The sequence below is a fragment of the Pyrus communis genome, chromosome 2 (genome assembly GCF_963583255.1).
Source record: "Pyrus communis chromosome 2, drPyrComm1.1, whole genome shotgun sequence".
NCBI lineage: Eukaryota > Viridiplantae > Streptophyta > Magnoliopsida > Rosales > Rosaceae > Pyrus > Pyrus communis.
The window spans coordinates 16,239,229-16,255,548 of NC_084804.1; the positions used below are offsets into that span (position 1 = coordinate 16,239,229).

General features: G+C 41.6%; 2 protein-coding genes across 2 annotated transcripts; one reads left to right on the forward strand and one right to left on the reverse strand.

The window, feature by feature from the left end:
- The first annotated feature begins 206 nt into the window (after positions 1-206).
- On the forward strand, positions 207-3,396 carry LOC137725692 (lysine histidine transporter-like 8). The gene is made up of 5 exons (XM_068464462.1): positions 207-710; positions 877-1,013; positions 1,122-1,549; positions 2,401-2,532; positions 2,746-3,396. The coding sequence occupies exons 1-5, from the start codon at positions 301-303 to the stop codon at positions 3,232-3,234; spliced, it is 1,596 nt and encodes a 531-aa protein (XP_068320563.1). The 5' UTR covers positions 207-300; the 3' UTR covers positions 3,235-3,396.
- An 11,010-nt stretch (positions 3,397-14,406) lies between these two features.
- Positions 14,407-15,123, reverse strand: LOC137724862 (uncharacterized). The gene has a single exon (XM_068463525.1). The coding sequence runs from the start codon at positions 15,121-15,123 to the stop codon at positions 14,407-14,409; it is 717 nt and encodes a 238-aa protein (XP_068319626.1).
- Between the last annotated feature and the right edge of the window lie 1,197 nt (positions 15,124-16,320).

Sequence of the window (16,320 nt, forward strand, 5' to 3'; positions counted from 1 at the left end):
ATAGGGTTGTTGGTTGCCTGTTATATAAACATTAATCTTGTCGTATCTGTTTCCAGTGGATGAGAGCAATGAATAGTACCCAAATATAAACTAATATTAGGTCAAAAAACTTGTACTGAATTCTATTCAATTTCCAGCTGTGTATAATAGTACCAAAATCTATCCAATGACTCATTGGATGGAGGTCTCTATATATATAGACTAGAGTACTGGTTAATGTAAGTGGCTAGCTATATTTTTTGTGAGAAATTAAGGGAGAGGAGAAGCTAGAAGAGCTAGCAAGTGAGTACTTGAAACAAAATGTCTGAAACGGGGGGCAGTGAGATAATAACAGCCCCAATAACACCACAGCCGCCTACACCACCCACAGAAGATCCTCCGGCGTCTATGTCTCGAGCAGCATCTGTGGCTCGGGTACCACCACTGGTGATCCCGGCTCCAACTGCCACGACCACCGGTGGCGGTGACCAGATAACATTAAAAACCCCAAAAGCTTTAACTCCGAAATCTCGTACTCCACGGTTCATGACACCAATAGGAAGCCCCATTAGGAGGGCTCTCCACCTCACAAGGCTTGACCCTCAGGATGCTTGGCTTCCAATCACTGAGTCTAGAAACGGTAACGCTTACTATGCTGCTTTCCATACTCTCTGCTCTGGCATCGGAATTCAATCTCTTGTTCTTCCTGTGGCCTTCACTTATCTTGGGTGGTAAGTCAACAATGTATATGCTATGAAAAAAATTTCAATTCATTTAACAACTTCTTTTTTTTTCAATTAATTTAATAAATAAAAGTTTGTTAACTTAATAATATTACTTTTCAGTGTCCTGTATTATGGTACTTTTTAAAATATTTGTTTTGGTTAATTACCGCAGGACGTGGGGTGTTATATGCATGACTTTGGCATTCATATGGCAACTGTATACTTTATACTTGCTGGTCCAGCTTCATGAATCTCCTGAAACAGGCATACGTTTTTGTAGATACATTCAACTGTGCAATGCAACTTTTGGTAAGAACTACCGTTTGATATGTTTAAGCTAAATGCTAAGAAATTTTACAATCCCAATATATTCAGAAGTAACTTTTCCTAAACCATCCAATTTTCTCTCTTTATCAGGCGAGAAGATATCAAAGTTTTTAGCCTTGTTCCCGATTTTGTACCTATCGGGCGGCACGTGTGTGGCACTGATCGTCCTTGGAGGAGCAACATCAAAGTCGTTCTTCCAAATTGTGTGTGGAGCTACATGCACTGCAAAGCCATTGACACCAGCAGAGTGGTACTTGGTGTTTACATGTGCCGCAGCGATCCTGTCTCAGCTGCCAAACTTGAACTCCATCGCTGGAGTATCTCTTGTTGGTGCCATAACAGCTATTGGCTACTGCACAATCATATGGGTTGTGTCCGTGGATAAGGGTAGACTTCCTCTTGTGTCTTATGATCCCTTGAAATCCAACAAAAAATTCATTCACTTTTTTGATGTTCTAAATGCACTTGGAATGATTGCCTTTGCCTTCAGAGGCCACAACCTTATACTTGAGATTCAGGTATGTCCATTAATCTCACAAATTCAAGTGTATAGTAGTGTTATTAATTAGTACTCTTGTTAAATATTACAGATATATATATATATATATATATATATATATATATATGTATTTATATATGACTATTTGTCTGTGAAACATGATTAATTTAGTGTCCTCTTTCAAATTTATATCTTATTTTAACATTTTTAATAAAATCACTATTGTTTCGCTTCAAAATAAAGAAAATTGATTTAGAACTCGACTCATTCATTTTTCTACTTAATTAATAATTACTATTTGTTTTAATAGTATAGAGTTTCCACTTTGTAGAAGATGTTGAGTTCATATATCATATAAGAGAGTTTTTTGGAAAAAAAAAAATCATATAAAAAGTTCATAAGATTCACGATGCATTGCGGGACCTATACATCTCATGACGAGAGAGGGTGGATACAAAGAATTGGAAGTTCCTAGCATATCTTATTCTTTTGGTTCAATATATTTTAAAATAGTATATACTAATTAGTCTAGAGTCAAACAAGTGGATATATTTAAATTTCTTTTGTTCCAAATCTTCCTAGTGTACCCATGTGAACAAATTATTCTAAGTCATGGTCATCCAACTTTTAAGTTAATAGCAATCTTATATGGTGTGGTGATGAAACTTCAACTTCAGTTGATTTTTTTTTAAGCAAATGGTACGCCAAATATTTTGTAAATATAAAATAACCGACAAGAAATGTCTTTACTGATGTTCATATATGTTATGCTGACTTTGAGTGAATGATGTTGAAATTGCAACTTGATCGAATAGGAGTTCTGACTAATTTTCACTTGCCTTCTAATTGAGGTTTTCTCTTCCATTACAGTCCACAATGCCATCCAATGAAAAACATCCATCACGCGTGCCAATGTGGAGGGGTGTCCTAATTTCATACACTCTCATAGCAATGTGCCTTTTCCCCCTTGCAATTGGAGGCTACTGGGCATATGGTCAAAGGGTACCGTATCTAACTTATCTAAGTTCAACTTCATTATTGTCTAAAAACAAACTGTTCAAACATATGACATTTAATTTTCTCTCGTCTACCATGTTATATTACCAGATTATTCACTTGAATAATTAAAATTAAAAGTCTGACAACATATATATAATATGTCAAATATTTAATACAAGAAGATTAACTAATTGTGACAATACTAATGGTTTATAGATACCATATCAAGGAGGCATGTTCGCAGCCTTGTTCCGCTTCCATATGCGTGACACATCCCGATTGGTTCTAGGACTAGCAAGTTTGTTTGTCGTAGTCAATGCTTTGAGCTCGTTCCAGATCTATGGCATGCCGATGTTCGACGAGATGGAGTCACATTACACTAGGAGGTTTAAGAAGGCAGCTCCATGGTGGCTTAGGGCTATCATGAGAGCTATGTTTACTTATGGATGCTACTTCGTAGCTGTGGCCATACCCTTCTTAGGAAGCATAGCAGGTTTGCTAGGAGGGATTTCATTGCCAGTGACATTAGCTTATCCATGTTTCATGTGGCTAAAGATGAAGAAACCCAAGAAGTACGGTCTAAGTTGGTGGGTAAATTGGGTATTAGGGGTTGTGGGAATACTTCTAAGTATACTGTTGATTGCTGCTGGTGTTTATGTTGTGATTGACACTGGTATTACGGTGAGCTTTTTCAAGCCTCAGTGATTCAAAAGCAATGTCAACTGATGATATGTTGTGTCCACTATTGTAAACTGCAGTAACTTATTATTTTCTCTTGAGCCAAAAGCTTAAGTGGCTAGCATACGTAGGTTTGGTGTGGATGTTTAAAAAAGAAATGAATATTAGAGTGAATTTGTTTGCACATAATCGAGGCCAATGCACACTACTTATGTACTTGGAAATTTGGGCATAATTATTACAAACTAAACACGAATTGGTAAATTTCACTAGTGTCCAATTTCGCCGTCTTTGAGTCAAAAATAAAAATTATGCCATAAGCATTTTCTTTTTTAGTTACATAAAAAAATCGACTTCTGAATCCTAACCTATTACCACTTGAGTCAACTTCGAGAACTTGTTCGATTAGCATGTTTAATCAATGAGATCCTCAAACCGATACACGAGACGTGAAACAAAATTCCAATGGTAGCTTCTTACTCCACCCAACAATTTGTTATGGCTCATAATCTGTTGGAGTGGAGGATCTTAACTAGGGTTTTGAACTTTTGGGATTTTGGTTGCTGCCAACCTCATCGAAACAGAATTCGATTAACTTTTTTAACCAAAAGAAGCTGCTACTATACTAGTTATTATGAAAGATGAGAACTACAAAAGCACTAATCCAAGGACATAAGATTGTAATCATATAGTTATAAGGCACACCATGACTAACCCTTCTTTTCTTTGTTGAGATTTTCTTTCTTATTGGATTTGAACATCATCTTCATATACAAGGAAAGGGATCCTCTCTGGATTCCTTCCTCCTAATCCATGAAGTCCGAGGATCTGGGCCATTGAAATTTGATCCAAGACATGACCGGTAGCATTTGTGCTTCCAAGACTTTAAGTTTGTGGATGAATATAATTCTGAAGTTTGTCGAATCCGATCACTTCTCAAGTTTTGTAATGAAATTCTGACCGAAGAGGATCTCCTGGAGAATACCTATTCGACCTTCTCTGCTACTAATATTGTCCTGCAGCAACAATATAGAGCTCAGAAGTTCACTAAGTTTTCGGATTTGATCTCTGTTTTACTTCTCGTTGAAAAGTAGAATCAGCTGTTGATGAAGAATCATCAAGCTTGACCTACTGGGGCGACTGATGTGCCTGAAGCAGACTATAGCACAAACCAATGCCCAAAATGCCACAAGAGGTGTGGTAGGGGCGGCCAAAAGCCACCCTGTCAAGGTTAACACAGCCATAACCCATCTAAGGGAGGAAACAAAGCCAAGAAACGCCCTAACCTCGCTCCCAAGGCCCTAAGCTTCAAGAATAAGGGCAAAGCACCTGAAATCATGGACGCGGATATGTGATATCGATGTGGTTCAAAAGACCATTGGTCCTATGTTTGCCGAGCTCTCCAGAAGGTTGTAGCTAAGAGTTCGAAAATGGAGGTTTCTGACTTTCAAGAGGCCGTTACCCCTATGGAAGATTAGAATCTTAGATATAAACTATTTTTCTAGTTGAAATAAGACAATGGGGCCGAATTCCACAGTAATGGCCGACCTCCCCCCTCCCCTTTTTGTTTTCTGGTTAATTTTGAACAATTTTCCCTTATGTTTGGATTATTTGTTGGTGATTTGTTTTTTAGATATTAAGGTTTTAATTAATTTCAGTCCTTGAATGCTTAAAATTATTTTGAATGGATATTTGTTTTAATAACTTTTATGCATGTGACCAATTCAATATAATTTTTCATTCTAGGTATGACTAGTGGGGAAGTTAGTTGTCTGGCAAATAGTGCAACCACGCACACCGTTTTGCATGAACGCATCTATTTCACTAACTTCATACCTAAGAATGCACCTCTAACAACCCTCTTAGGCCCATCTAACCTGATCGAATGATACGGTAAGGCACGTATAATGTTGTCCAATGGTGCAATCTTGACCATTGATGAGGTACCTTATTCTCCGCGTTCCGGAAGAACGTTGTTGAGTTTTAAGGGCATTAGAGATAACATTACCATGTTGAAACCTATGTAGAAAACGAAGTTGAATTTTTGTGCATAACTTCCTACGAATATGGCCATAAGCATATTCTAGAGAAGATGGAGTGTATCCTGAGTGGTCTGTATACTACGACCATATGCCCTATAGAGAGCCAATATGTGGCTAGCCCTACCTCTGGGACCACACACAAAATTACACTTTTAACATCCTCCGGAAATGTCTCACCTATATGTGAAATCACTATTTTAACATTAATCTTAAGTACATAACCAAAACTGTGTAATAACTTCTTATACGTTGCCCAATTGGGGTGTTTGAATATACCATCGTGGCCTACTCAACACCACGAGCATCCCAATATTTTTAGAATAATTTTTCGACATCCCACGTGCCCTCACGCGCTGGCCAAGGCATGGCCATATGCACCTGCCACGCACAGCCAATTGCCTGGCACACGGACGGAATTTTAAACTCCATTAGGCAATATTCCGCTAAATAATAGAATATTCGATTAACTTTACCTGACGCCGTTATTATATTCCGTCAAAGTTGACGGAATATTCCTCTTCCTTCCCCAGTGGTTCGCCAGATTCCTGCGCCGATCGCCGAAAACTGGAAAATTTTCAAATTTAAATATCTCAATCAAATCTCAACCAAACTTCACAAACTTTACATGGATTTGAAGCCCTGAACGAGTAGAACATGTTCTTACCACTTTGAAGTCGTAAAACTGACGGGAAAAAGTCAGAAAATCCTTCGATATTCCAGTCAAAATTGCAACTCGAGGAACTGACCTATCCCGACATCCAAAACCTTCCAAAACTTCTCTATGATCTATGTGAAGTTGTTTTAAGACTCCCTTGAGCCCTAAAACTCTGTGAAACGTCCACGATCAAGATGGAGTAGCAGAGCAACTCGCCAGAGTTCGCATGTTCCCAGGTTTCTGAGCTTCTTTCACAAAACTAAGGGTATGATTAAGTTCCTGACCTTGCAAGGAACTCGAAAGTGACCTCCACTAGTTCGATCTGTGCAAGATGAAGATGGTTGGGTGTGTGTGTGTACGGACTGTACAGACGAAGGAAAGATCGAGAGAAAGGATGAGAGTATGTACGTGTGTGTTAGTGTGTGCGTGTGGTCCGGATTGGCCATAGATAAAAGGGATCTTAAGCCTTAATTGGGCTGCATGTTTAGGGCTAACAATTGACCCCAAAACAAACCTAAAACTCTAATTAGACCCAAGAAAGTAGAAGGTGTGGTGATTGGTCCATTTCCTTAGCCCAATTACATAATCGTTTATTCATAACATTTTCGTTACAAACCCAACTCGGCCCTAAATCACGACAACACTCTCATGACATCAAGTATGATTTAATTACTTCAACGGGAAAATAATTTAAAACCATATACGTACATTCACATCACTACGACTCGAGGGTATAATTGTCATTTTCACACATTTGAGGATAAAATATATATTAATTCGGGACGGGTCGTCATAACCTAATGGACCAATCACCACACCTCCTACTTTCTTGGGTCCAATTACACAATCGTTTATTCGTAACATTTTCGTTACGAACCCAACTCGGCCCTAAATCACATCAACACTCTCGTGACATTGAGTATGATTTAATTACGTCAACGGGAAAATAATTTAAAACCATATACGTACATTCACGTCACTATGACTCAAGGGTATAATCGTCATTTTCACACATTCGAGAATAAAATATATATTAATTTGGGACGGGTCGTCACAATATCACGCCTACGGGGTAGCTAAATTATTTTTACATTATTTCTATTCCAAGTAGTTACTAACATTTAGATAGGCAAATTATTCCCCATGAAAAGAAAAAAATAGATACATTATTTTGTATTATTTTTCTGACACAAATTATTGTCTATATTTCAAATGGAAAACACCATAATAATTTTATTTATATTATATATTGCATGCTAATAAGGTAAGTTAGTTTTATGAGAAAACAAATTTGAATACAATTGTGAACCCTAAAACAACACTTTGGTGATTGTTGGTAAAAAAATTTGAAAAAAGAAAGCCTAATCAAATAATAGGTTAATTGACATTTAATTGCATTGAAAACAATAAAATGCAACAATTAATTATTAATCATAAGTCAAACCTAATGCACATTACAATCTATGAGGGTATTTTAGGAACATGAGAGTTATCAAAACTGACATATCAAGCTTGTTAAGAAAATTTGCTTAGTTGGACACTAATCAATGGGTTTAAATGACAAAATTAAGAGGATGGGGTTTTTTTTATTTATTTTTATTTTTTATTTTATTTGAACAATCGATATTATCTACATTAAGGGGATAGGTGGGCTTAGCCTCACATTGTGCTAGTAATAAAGTGGTTCAAATTCATCTTTGGAGAAAATTGAACCTAAGACATCTCACTTACAAGTGAAGAGAAATATCATTAGCCGTATTACAAAGTGGCAATAAAAAGGATGGGTTTTAGGTGAGAGAAAATAAGTTTTCAAGGGTAGAACTCACATTTTTAGAAAAAATAACAAAATATATTACCCCTAAGATACAGATAAAATAATTATTTAAAAGAGAATCAAGACAAAGATGTTGACGCTTAAAATTGGTTCAACCTCAAGGTGACCTTTATAGATTGAGGTCATGCAATTCTGTTGACCTTAAAAATTACAAAACCTACGTGGCGCGCAGGCCGAGTAACTAATAAGCTAACTACGTCCTTCAGTCGAATGCGGGGCGTGCCAACTTGTCGGCTGAGCTCGGCCGAGGAGTAAAATTTGTTGATGTTGCGTTGAGGACATTGCTGACTTCTTTATCCTGCGACTGTGGCCGAGGAAGGAACAAATCTTGGCCTTTGGATTCTCGAGCCTGAAGACAAGGCTGCTAATTCTGCGAAGTTCACGAATCGTCGGCGTCGGATTCGGTCACGGTGATTATATTCGTAAGAGTATAAGCACGTCAAATCGACACCAAACTATATGGACACAAGTATTCAAAGGTAATGTGTGTCTTGATGGTAAATGTGGTTCGGCCCTCAGAATGCCGAACTCTGAAACTCACTTGGGAGTATCCAATCATAAAACCACTCGGCGTTTAATGCGCCAAATGTCGTAACTCGTATCACCTTACTTCGTCGAAAAGGCTAATAAGATGACCTCTGCCAATAAGGATCCGAAAACCCTCTCGACCGAGACTTGGATAGGTAACCAGTCGACCTCAACGTAGTGCTGTTTATCCAAACTGAAAGTGCTCCTTAGTCGGCTGATTCTACGGCAACAGTGTTATTTATCCAAACTGAAGGTGTTCGCCGGTTGCCTTCACAGTGTTGTTTATCCAAATTGAAGATGTTTCGTCGGGAAAAAGAAAACAAAAAAAATCTCAAGATGTTTGAGAGGTTTTGAGCAGGGCAGTTGTGTGTTCAATTGGAGGTCCTTGAATTGCACCCTCATTTCTCTATTTATAGCAGCAAAACCCAATCCTAACCATACTCGAACTAGGACTCCTTACCCTAATCCATCTTATCTCGGCCAATCCCACTTCTATTAGGATTTTGAATTCAACCTCCTACTAGGCCACAATCACTTCCACTTTCCGGTATCCTTATCTGGCCGAGAATCCTTACGACATCAAGACTTAACCACTTCATTCATCTGCTTCGCAATAAGGCCCACCTACTTCCTATTCATCTGGAATATTCTTTTCCAAACATGGTTTGGCCGACTTTTAGTTAGGTGACCCATGAACCGGTTGTTTTGTAGAAATCCTTGAACAGAGCTTCTGGGCCGAGAACAATTCCATACTCGGCCCAACCTAATAATTTTAGGTCCAAACTTGCCCCATCGCTTCTGAGGTTATCGACCGCCAATCCTCGATTGAATCTCGACCTTGAAGAAATGAAAGCGTCATTTGCCTTTAGACTTAACTATCTCGATAACCATAACCATGCACATTTATGAAATATGATTGCACGATCTCTGTTTTTCCCGATGTCCTAACACGTGTCCATTCTCCGATAAACCTAACAGCCCTTAATCATGGCCCTTGAAAACGTGCGCCTGCCGAAGCGCCTTTTCCTCATCAATGCATTAAATCCGTCGCCGCAGCACGCAATCGTGCGTCCTAAAACCTCGAGAACCTCGATCTTATCCTTGGAGATTCCCGAGATATCCGAATCTCGATCTTATCCTTGGAGAACCTCGATCTTATCCTTGGACATTCCCGCCATTTCCTGGTCAATTTTTCCCTCAAATTTGAAAATCAAAACGCCTCAAATTATCAAACGTTTGACCTTCCTCTCAATATGCCTATAAATACCTGAAATCCTCCCATTTGTTCATTTCACGCTTCCAGAAAACTTCGAAAAATCTCTTCGCCATTTTGCTTTCGAAATTCCAGAAAAATAACCTCTTATCCCAGAAATCCTCCCAGGCATTCCTCCAAAACTCTTCCAGGCTTTCCAAAATGACTTCCAACACCTTTATTTCTATGCTCAACGACGAATGCAGCAAATGTAAAAGCTTCATCGATCGGAGTGCCATCAAAACCCTGCGCTTTGAGAGTGACCTGAGCACTACCCATCAAATCCTGGGGCCACTCTTCAAGGATGCAGTACCTTCGTCTATCACCGCCCTCTTTAAGGCTCACTGCCTGACACCCTTACTACAAAGGTTCGATTGGTCAAAGTGGGACCTATCGAAGCCCCAAGGAGCCTGGCCAACGACCAATGCCAACTGGGCGGCTTGGGTCGTCTGAATGGAAAATTTCTTCGGCCAAGAGTGGAAGGCTCTTGGTATCTACGATGCCATCAAACTTTCGACCATGGAACTAGTCATGGATAAAGAACTCTTTATGGCAACGCGGAGTTTCTGATGCTTAGCCACCAACACTGTGGTCATTCCTTTTGGCCTTCTTGGCCCTACCATCCTCGATGTCTCGGCTATTCTTGGAACTCTTCCCTCTGGATCCCGATAAATGCAGCTCTCTTTAGACGCCCGTCAAATCTTGACCTTAAGGTGCTCTTCGACGATCGAGCCGTCAAAACACTGAGTCAAGATGGTCAAGAGCCTTCGAAATAAGAGGTTCAGAAGCTACATAAGAACTTCTTCAACTCCAACACCCTCATCCTCCATTTCGCTGGCCGAGGCGAGGCAAGTCTTCGGAAGGGAGAACACGAAGCCTTCCTATTCTATTGGTACAACAAATTTATTTGTTACACCCGGTCAAACAAGTGTTTGGTTGAGAACATGCCAGTGGCCGAAGCCCTGGCATATGGTCATACTCTGGTGCTTAGCTCGGCCATTCTCGCCAATATTTTCCGTTTCCTGGCTGAGGCAACTATTGGAAAAATTGACCCAAACCAGAACGGTCCCCTCTGGGTTTTCCAACTCTGGCTACAAGTCTATTTTGCCACACTTCGGCCAGACATCTCTACCTTCCAACCTACTACCTCGTTCAGCTTTTAGTTGGTATCTTGGCCACCGCCTCTTCACCAGGCCGAAGAAGTTTTCAAGTACCTATTTGGCTTAGAAGTCCTCTCCGACGACGAATTTTTAGTGTGTCGTTGTCAAGAACACCCTTGCTCCATCAGGCTTCCAAAGTTAGCCCGAAGTGAAACTGAAGATTTTGCCCTTCACCAGAATTGGGGGTCGATCGTGCTAGCACGTGACGTTTCCTTTGGTTGTGATTCTCGCCGAACTAGTTGGGAAGTCTACCACCCCCACTTCATGGCCCGACAACTCGAATACCTTCAAGGTTGTCTGGTACCTCTACTCACTTCCCATTCCCTCCTCAGCCGAGAACGTCTTCCTGGCTCATCGGATAGGGAGTGCAGAGACTCCGAGAAAGAGTTTTAGGATCGGTGCAAAACATTTCGCATCCGACCAACTCTTCCTAAATCTCTCGGCACAGACACATTTGTCGACTGGTAGGAAGAGTACACTGGAGCCTTTTTTGGGGCTGCGGTCGAAAACGTCACCGATAAAATTTTCGACGATCGGCCAAAGAAAATCTCTGCCCCTCAATCCAAATAGCCGACCCGAGGTAGACAACTACCTTTTCTTCTATTTCTCTTTTCTATTGTCACTGATCCTTGCTAATGTGATCTCGTTTTCTCAGATGGTCGGTCGTCAAAGAAAGCAGACATGATCGCCGCGGCTGAGGCCAAGAAGAAATCTACTCTCTCTAAGAGGAGCAAAACTGCCCTGCAACCTTGACAAGGCAAACGGCCTCGTCCGGAAGCTGAAGTGGCCGTCGAAGCTCCCCGACCCTCAAAACGCGTCAAGAACTTGGCGAAAAAGGAGGAATAAGAGATCCACGTGATTTCCAGTCACACTACTGGGACAACAGCAACCAGCAACTTTCCCCCCACCCCGGTATTCCAGGCCCCAACGGAAGAATAGCCAACAGCATCCTGCCAATCAACCCGGGCTGTCCTTGGGGTCGTGGCTAATCTAGGGAATGCTCTTCTAGTTGAGGGACTTGTAGTCATGGGGCCAACAGCTGCGCCTGCCCCAGAGAAAATAACCCCATCCGTCGGGACAAATTTTCAGAAGAAACAGTCAACGATAATCTTGGAAGAGGTATGACTATGTCGCCGGTGACCCTTCTTCATTTTATCAAATTTACAAATCTTAACAGTTTTTTAATGTAGGACGATGAGAGCGAGAGGGTGACAAGATTCTGCTGGCGAGTCGCCCTCGACTAACTAGACCTACTTCCGCCAATCTTCCCTCCATGGTCGAGGTGGCTGCTCAACTGGATCATTCTACGGTCGATCGTGGGAAGAGACCCCTGGTTGAGCCTGAGGCGACAGCAGAAACGCCGCTCCATCCACAAGATGAAAACCTCAACATTCTTCCACAAGAAGTTACCTCAGCTTTTGTAAGGCTCACTCCCCTTTCTTTATTAATTTTATTATGACGCATCTGAACCCAGGAAAATATTAAATGTCAAGTGCTTGAACGTTCATTTCACCGACAATTCTATGCACCGAGGGGTGTGATCTACATTTCCTGGCCACCTCAGTGGCCATCAAATGTAGATAAACTTCATCGGCCGCGTGAATTGAGAAGCAGTCTTAAATACTAGGCTCGGCCATTAAGTTTTCTAGGTTCGAGCAATGAACCAAAGGACATAGCCGAAGTCTACTCTCGGCAAGTTTAGAAACAAATTCCCTTTATTATGCATTCTATATGATTTTCCTTTTGCTTACAAATTTTCTTTTCCGTGCAACCTTCGTGAGAGGTTGAGCTTGACGCCTTAATTACGACTACATCGGAAACGGCTGGCTCCTCAACGACTGTAACCAAACCTTCTGTGTCAATGGCCGAACCAGATACCCTTGTCAAGCTGTAGGAACTGCTGTCCCTTTCGGTGTCCCAAATTCTTGAGTGCCAGGGCCTCAACTCCGTAGGGGCATATCTGAACGATCTTGCAGCTGATGGTCAGTTAAGCAACAAAGCCATTACTCGAGCATTTTCTACTCTGGAACAAACTCGAGAATATTTCTGTATTTTCTAGAAAGCTCTTCGGGCCGAAGACGACTTGAAGCTGCGATGGTCGTTCAAGAAGCTTTGCGTCCACGGGTCAACATGTTGAAGACGAAAAAGGAAGCACTGGCCAACCTCGATTATCAAATTGCTGAACTTCAAAACTAGAGGTTGGCAGTTGCTTCCGAGCTAGCAAGAGATTTCGAGTCGGGCGGTAAATCTTGCCTGACCGAATATGTGGCTAGTGTGCGGCATGTCGAGCAGCTGAAAATGAATAAGAGGAATCGGCAGGTCAAGGTCATGATGGGTAAGGTGAGGTGGTTAGAATTGAATGCTGTTCTTGAAACTCTTCTTCCTTCCTCACCTTAGGGATATTTAGCTATAAACGAATCGACCATCTATACTTGTATACTCATTTTTGCGATCTTATTAATGAAATAAACTATTCTTGCATCTCCCACATGACCGGATAATACTTCTTTAAAAATTTCCCAGTGATTGGTAATTTGTGAATTAAACCGGTCCGGTCACTAAGATGATATGCCCTCTTGCCGAGAACTTTATGTACGGCGAACGACCCTTCCCAATTCGGCGACCATTTACCGAACCTGGGGTCTTTAATCCCTATGGGCAGCACCGTTTGCCAAACTAATTCTCCCTCGCCGAACGTTTTCTGTCTAACCAGTTGATTATAGGTTTGCTCGGCAATCTTTTTCTGCACCACTAATAAGTTATAAGGGTCAAGTCGCGCCTCTTCCAAATCTTCTAACTCCTGCCATGGCCTGACTGTATTCGGCACTGATCAAACTACTCTGTTCAATTACTCGCAACGAATTTATACTAAGCTCAACCGATAATATTGCGTCGTGTCCATAGGTTAATGCATATGGAGTTGTTCCGGTGGTTGATCGGAGTGAAGTTTGATAAGCTCATAATGCTTCATTTAACTTCAAATGCCACATCCCCGACCTCTCTCTTACCATTTTTTCAAGAATACCAATCAAAACTTTATTACTTGCTTCGGCCTGTCCATTCGCCTGCGGATTATATGGCGTAGACTGCTCGAGTCGAATTTTTAAGTTCGCCGCATATTCTTTAAACCTGTCGACCATAAAGATTGTGCCATTGTTAGTTATGATCGTTTCTGGTACTCCGAATCGAGTCATAATATTTTCTTCTAGGAAACTGCAGACTTATTTGGACGTTAATTCGGCATATGATCTTGCTTCGACCCACTTTGTGAAGTAATCGATTGCCACTAATATCCATGCGTTTTTTGTTGCTCCAGAAGACGGCGTGATTTTGCCAATTACGTCCATTGCCCATCCTCTGAACGGCCATGATTTGGTAACCGAATGGAGTAATTCGACTGGGAGTTTCTGTGTAAGCCCATGAACCTGACACTGTATGCATCATCGGGCGTATTCGATGCAATCCTTCAATATACTCGGCCAAAAATAACTGTGTCGACGAAGCAGCCAACGCATCTTACGCCCGGATTGGTAAGCTTCACAGATCCCTTCGTGTACCTCGGCCATTGCTTGGGCAGCATCCTGTGGGCCGAGGCACATTAATAGTAACCCATCCTCACCATTTCGATATAATTCATTCTGGTACGACGTGTAATTCGTGGCATGGACCCTTGTCCTCCGGTCGTGTTTATCGTTGGGGTTGTCGAGATATCGTAAAATTGTCTTTCTTCAATCATCCGGTAGTGTCTCGACAACATATATTTCTACGGGGTCTCCTCGCTCTAGCAGTGATGGTAAAGACATTACTCTCATGCGTATGACGTGATTACGCTGAAGGACTTGCTGATTGACCAAGGTTCTGTAAGATCGTAGTTCTGTGGGTGTTACCCGGCCTAACTTGCCCCCCGTGAGTTGTGCTCCAAAGGCTATTTGGGTGAGTTCGTCTGTGTCAATGTTGTGAACACGCGAAATGTGCTCAAATGTAATCCGCTCAAATGACTCGGCCAAATAGGTGGCAACCGTATGATAAGGCGTCAAAGTACAACTCATACAACAAAAAATGTCGTTTAATTGGTTAGTCACTAGTTCTAAATCACCGAGGACGAGGACACAGGCTGCTCTTAAGTCGTGGAGGACGTGAAGGTCGATGATGAGAGCTTCATACTCGGCCTGATTATTCTTACAGCTGAAATCTAACTTGAGAGAGAAATACCATCGGTAGTGGTCGAGGGATTGAATGACGATACCAACACCAGTCGGGGTAGCGGTGCTAAATCCATCAAAGTGCATCGTCCAGTAATTGTCGTGTGTTTGGACCAAATCGATGTCGACTTCGCTGCCCCCAAAACCATAAGGAGAGGGGTGTTGGGCCAAAAAAGCGACTAGGGCTTGACCTTTAACGGCTTTTTGGGGGACATACTGCAAACTAAACTCGGATAATGCCATGGTCCATTTCCCAATTCATCTTTTGACAATAGGCCGAGTAAGCATGTAACAAATAACATCTGTTTGGGCGATGACTTGGGTAACTGATGGGAGCATGTAATGTCGAAGTTTGGTAGCGGCGAAAAATAAAGCTAAGTAAAGTTTCTCGACGGGTGAATAATTGATCTCAGGTGACTTCAAATTCCGGCTGAGATAAAAGATAGCTTGTTCATGCCCAGCATCGTTATCTTGTGCGAGGAGACAACCAATGGACTCGTCGGTTGCCGAAATGTACAGTTTGAGAGGCTTACCACGATGAGGCGGTATTAGTACTGGTGGCGTGGTAAAGGAAACCTTGATTTGCGTGAAAATGGTTTGATGTTCTTCGCGCCACTCAAACTTGTCGGAGTCCTTAAGTTTCAGAAGTGTAGAGAATGCTTTCATTTTGCCTACCGAATTAGGTATGAAACGGCGGAGAAAATTTATCTTCCCGAGCAACGATTGGAGTTGCTTCTTGGTCGTCGGGGGTGAAGCGCTAATGATTGCGCGAGCTTTATTTTTGTCGACCTCGATGCCACGAAGGTGCACCAGAAAACCCAAAAAATTACCGGCCGATACACCGAAGGCACATTTGGCCGGGTTCACTTTGAGATTATGTTAATGCATACGAATGAATGCTTGCCGAAATTCATCCAGGTATGCTCGGTGGCTTTTCGATTTCACAACCACATCATCGATATAAACTTGTACGATCGTACCGATCAAATCATGAAAGATCGTATTTATAGCTTGTTGGTATGTGGCGCCGGCGTTCTTGAGGCCGAATGGTATGACAACCCATTAGTAGGTGCCGAGAGCCCCCGGGCAATGGAATGCGGTCTTGTGAACGTCAGCTTCAACGATAAAGATCTGGTTGTAACCGATATGGCCATCCATGAAGGACAACATTTCATGATTGGCTGCGGCGTCAATCAGTAAATCCGAGATTGGCATTATGTATTCATCATTGGGAGTTACCAGATTTAAATTACAGAAATCGATGCAGATGCGTAAGGCTCCATTTTTCTTTAACATCGGGATGATATTGGCTAACCATTCGACGTATCGAGCGGTCCGAATAAACCCGGCTTTCAAAAGCCAAACTAATTCATCCTTTTTGCCGAGATGTACTTCTGTTAAGACCGGCGTGGGGGTTGTCGAAAAGGCTTACACCCCACT

Excerpts from the sequence above, each read along its gene's own strand:
- LOC137725692 (XM_068464462.1), top strand. The coding sequence starts at position 301 with ATGTCTGAAACGGGGGGCAGTGAGATAATAACAGCCCCAATAACACCA. Across the intron at positions 711-876 it reads GCCTTCACTTATCTTGGGTG|GACGTGGGGTGTTATATGCA; the intron begins GTAAGTCAACAA and ends TAATTACCGCAG. Across the intron at positions 2,533-2,745 it reads ACTGGGCATATGGTCAAAGG|ATACCATATCAAGGAGGCAT; the intron begins GTACCGTATCTA and ends AATGGTTTATAG.
- LOC137724862 (XM_068463525.1), bottom strand. The coding sequence starts at position 15,123 with ATGGCATTATCCGAGTTTAGTTTGCAGTATGTCCCCCAAAAAGCCGTT.